We start from the raw sequence: 2,500 nt of genomic DNA on the forward strand, positions 1-2,500 counted from the left end.
ACTCGAGAACCTACACACACACACACACACACACACACACACACACACACACACACACACACACACACACACACGCACACACACACGCACGCACACACACACGCACACACGCACACGCGCACACACACACACAGACACACAGACACACATACATACACACGCACACACACACACGCACACACACACACACACAGACACACACACTCACACAGACACACACACAGACACACACACAGACACACACACAGACACACACAGACACACACACAGACACACAGACACACACACAGACACACAGACACACACACACAGACACACACACACAGACACACACACACACACAGACACACACACACGCACACACACACACACACATACACACACCTTGTCAGTGTTACTCTGTTCCAGATTAGGACATCTGTGCTACTCATCTAAGCAGGAGACATGTTTGTGGCCTCCACACACTCCTATACTGTAGTCTTACACCTCATCACTGTGATGTGCTGAATCTGCAAATCTTACTGTTACAACTAACCTGTTTATTAAACTCACACACATAATCACTCCTACAAACACATAATAATAAGTAATCTACCTAAAGAAACACAAACACACACACACACAAGCACGCAGGCAAAGACACACACACAGACAAACACACACACACACACACACACAAACACACACCTTGTTCCTTGACTTTGGGTAGTAGCTTATGTAGTGCGAGCATCTTGCCGCTGTTGGTGACCAGGTGCATGTCGGTGGTGTAGGGTGGGCCAGGCTCCGCCCCGTCAAACAGGTACGGGTGGTTGCAGCACTTCCTCAGCTGCATTAGGATGTTGAGTAGACGCATCTTATCCACCTTCCCTGCCGAGTTCAGGACATCGATGTCCTTCATCAGGATCCGAGTGTACCTGCACGGTGCACACACGCACACACACACACACACACACACACGCAATATATAATCCCACAACACAGAAAACAGACTAATTGTGAAATATCCTCCTGGTTTGGATGCTACAACCTCCCAATGCATACAGGACTTGAGGCACTGAGACATACAGGGACAAAAAATACCTATAACCACCCGCCTCTGTCAAGACAACTAATTTAAAGTCCCGAAATAATGTTATATTATGCTGGGCTAATGTTATACACTGCCTGGCGAAAAAAAGGTCACACACGCCAATATTTCGTAGGATTGCCTTTAGCTTTGATTATGGAACGCATTCACTGTGGCATCGTTTCCACGAGCTTCTTGTCACAACATTTATTTCAGTGTTGCATTAATTTTTCCACAAGATCTTGTATTGAGGATGGGAGATTTGGACCACTGCGCAAAGTCTTCTCCAGCACATCCCAAAGATTCTCAATGGGGTTCAGGTCTGGAATCTGTGGTGGCCAATCCATGTGTGAAAATGATCTCATGCTCCCTGAACCACTCTTTCACAATTTGAGCCCCATGAATCCTGGCATTGTCATCTTGGAATATGCCCGTGCCATCAGGGAAGAAAAAATCCATTGATGGAATAACCTGGTCGTTCAGTATATTCAGTTAGTCAGCTGATCTCATTGTTTGAGTACATAACGTTGCTGAACCAAGACCTGACCAACAGCAGCAACCCCAGATCATAGCACTGCCCCCACAGGCTTGTACGGTAGGCACTAGGCATGATGGGTGCATCACTTCAGCCGCCTCTCTTCTTACCCTGATGCACCCATCACTCTGGAACAGGGTCAATCTGGACTCATTGGACCACGTGACCTTCTTCCACTGCTCCAGAGTCCAATCTTTATGCTCCCTAGCAAAATGAAGCTGTTTTTGCCGGGTAGAATCACGGACAAGTGGTTTTCTTAAGGCTACACAGCTGTTAAGTCCCAATCCCTTGAGTTCCCTTCGCATTGTGCGTGTGGAAATGCTCTTACTTTCACTATTTAACATATCCCCGAGTTCTACTGTTGTTTTTCTATGATTTGATTTCACCACACATTTAAGTGATCGGCAATCACGATCATTCAAGATTTTTTTTCTGACCACATTCCTTCCTAGAAGATGATGTTTCTCCACTGTCCTTCCACTTTTTAATAATGCGTTGGACAGTTCTTAACCTGATTTTAGTAGTTTCAGCAATCTCCTTAGATGTTTTCTCTGCCCGATGCATGCCAGTAATTTGACGCTTCTGAAACAGATGAACATCTTTTCCACAACCACAGGATGTGTCTTTCCACATGGTTGTTTAACAAATGAGAAGCTACTCACTGCATCAGTTTGGGTTAAATAACTTGTTGCCAGGTGAAACATAATCACCCATGCAGTAATTATCCAATGGGAGGATCTTACCTATTTGCTTAGTTAATCCAGGTGGTGACCTTTTTTTCGCCAGGCAGTGTATTATCCTGGGCTAATATTATATTATGATGGGACTAATGTTATATTATCCTGGGCTAATATTATATTATGATGGGACTAATGTTATATTATCCTGGGCTAATATTA

General features: G+C 44.8%; 1 protein-coding gene across 1 annotated transcript in view; it reads right to left on the reverse strand.

Annotated features, from left to right (window-relative positions):
• Window positions 1–2,500, reverse strand: part of smarca1 (SWI/SNF related, matrix associated, actin dependent regulator of chromatin, subfamily a, member 1) — a 32,881-nt gene that overhangs the window by 16,208 nt on the left and 14,173 nt on the right. Inside the window, exons 11-12 of the mRNA XM_035526749.1 lie at window positions 688–914; window positions 1–10 (exon numbers count right to left, since the gene is read on the reverse strand). The exon at window positions 1–10 is cut by the window's left edge and continues 112 nt beyond it. Of these exons, the coding sequence (XP_035382642.1) occupies window positions 1–10; window positions 688–914 (237 nt within the window). The remainder of the gene's footprint in view (window positions 11–687; window positions 915–2,500) is intronic.

Source organism: Electrophorus electricus, chromosome 6 (genome assembly GCF_013358815.1).
Source record: "Electrophorus electricus isolate fEleEle1 chromosome 6, fEleEle1.pri, whole genome shotgun sequence".
Taxonomy (NCBI): Eukaryota; Metazoa; Chordata; class Actinopteri; order Gymnotiformes; family Gymnotidae; genus Electrophorus; species Electrophorus electricus.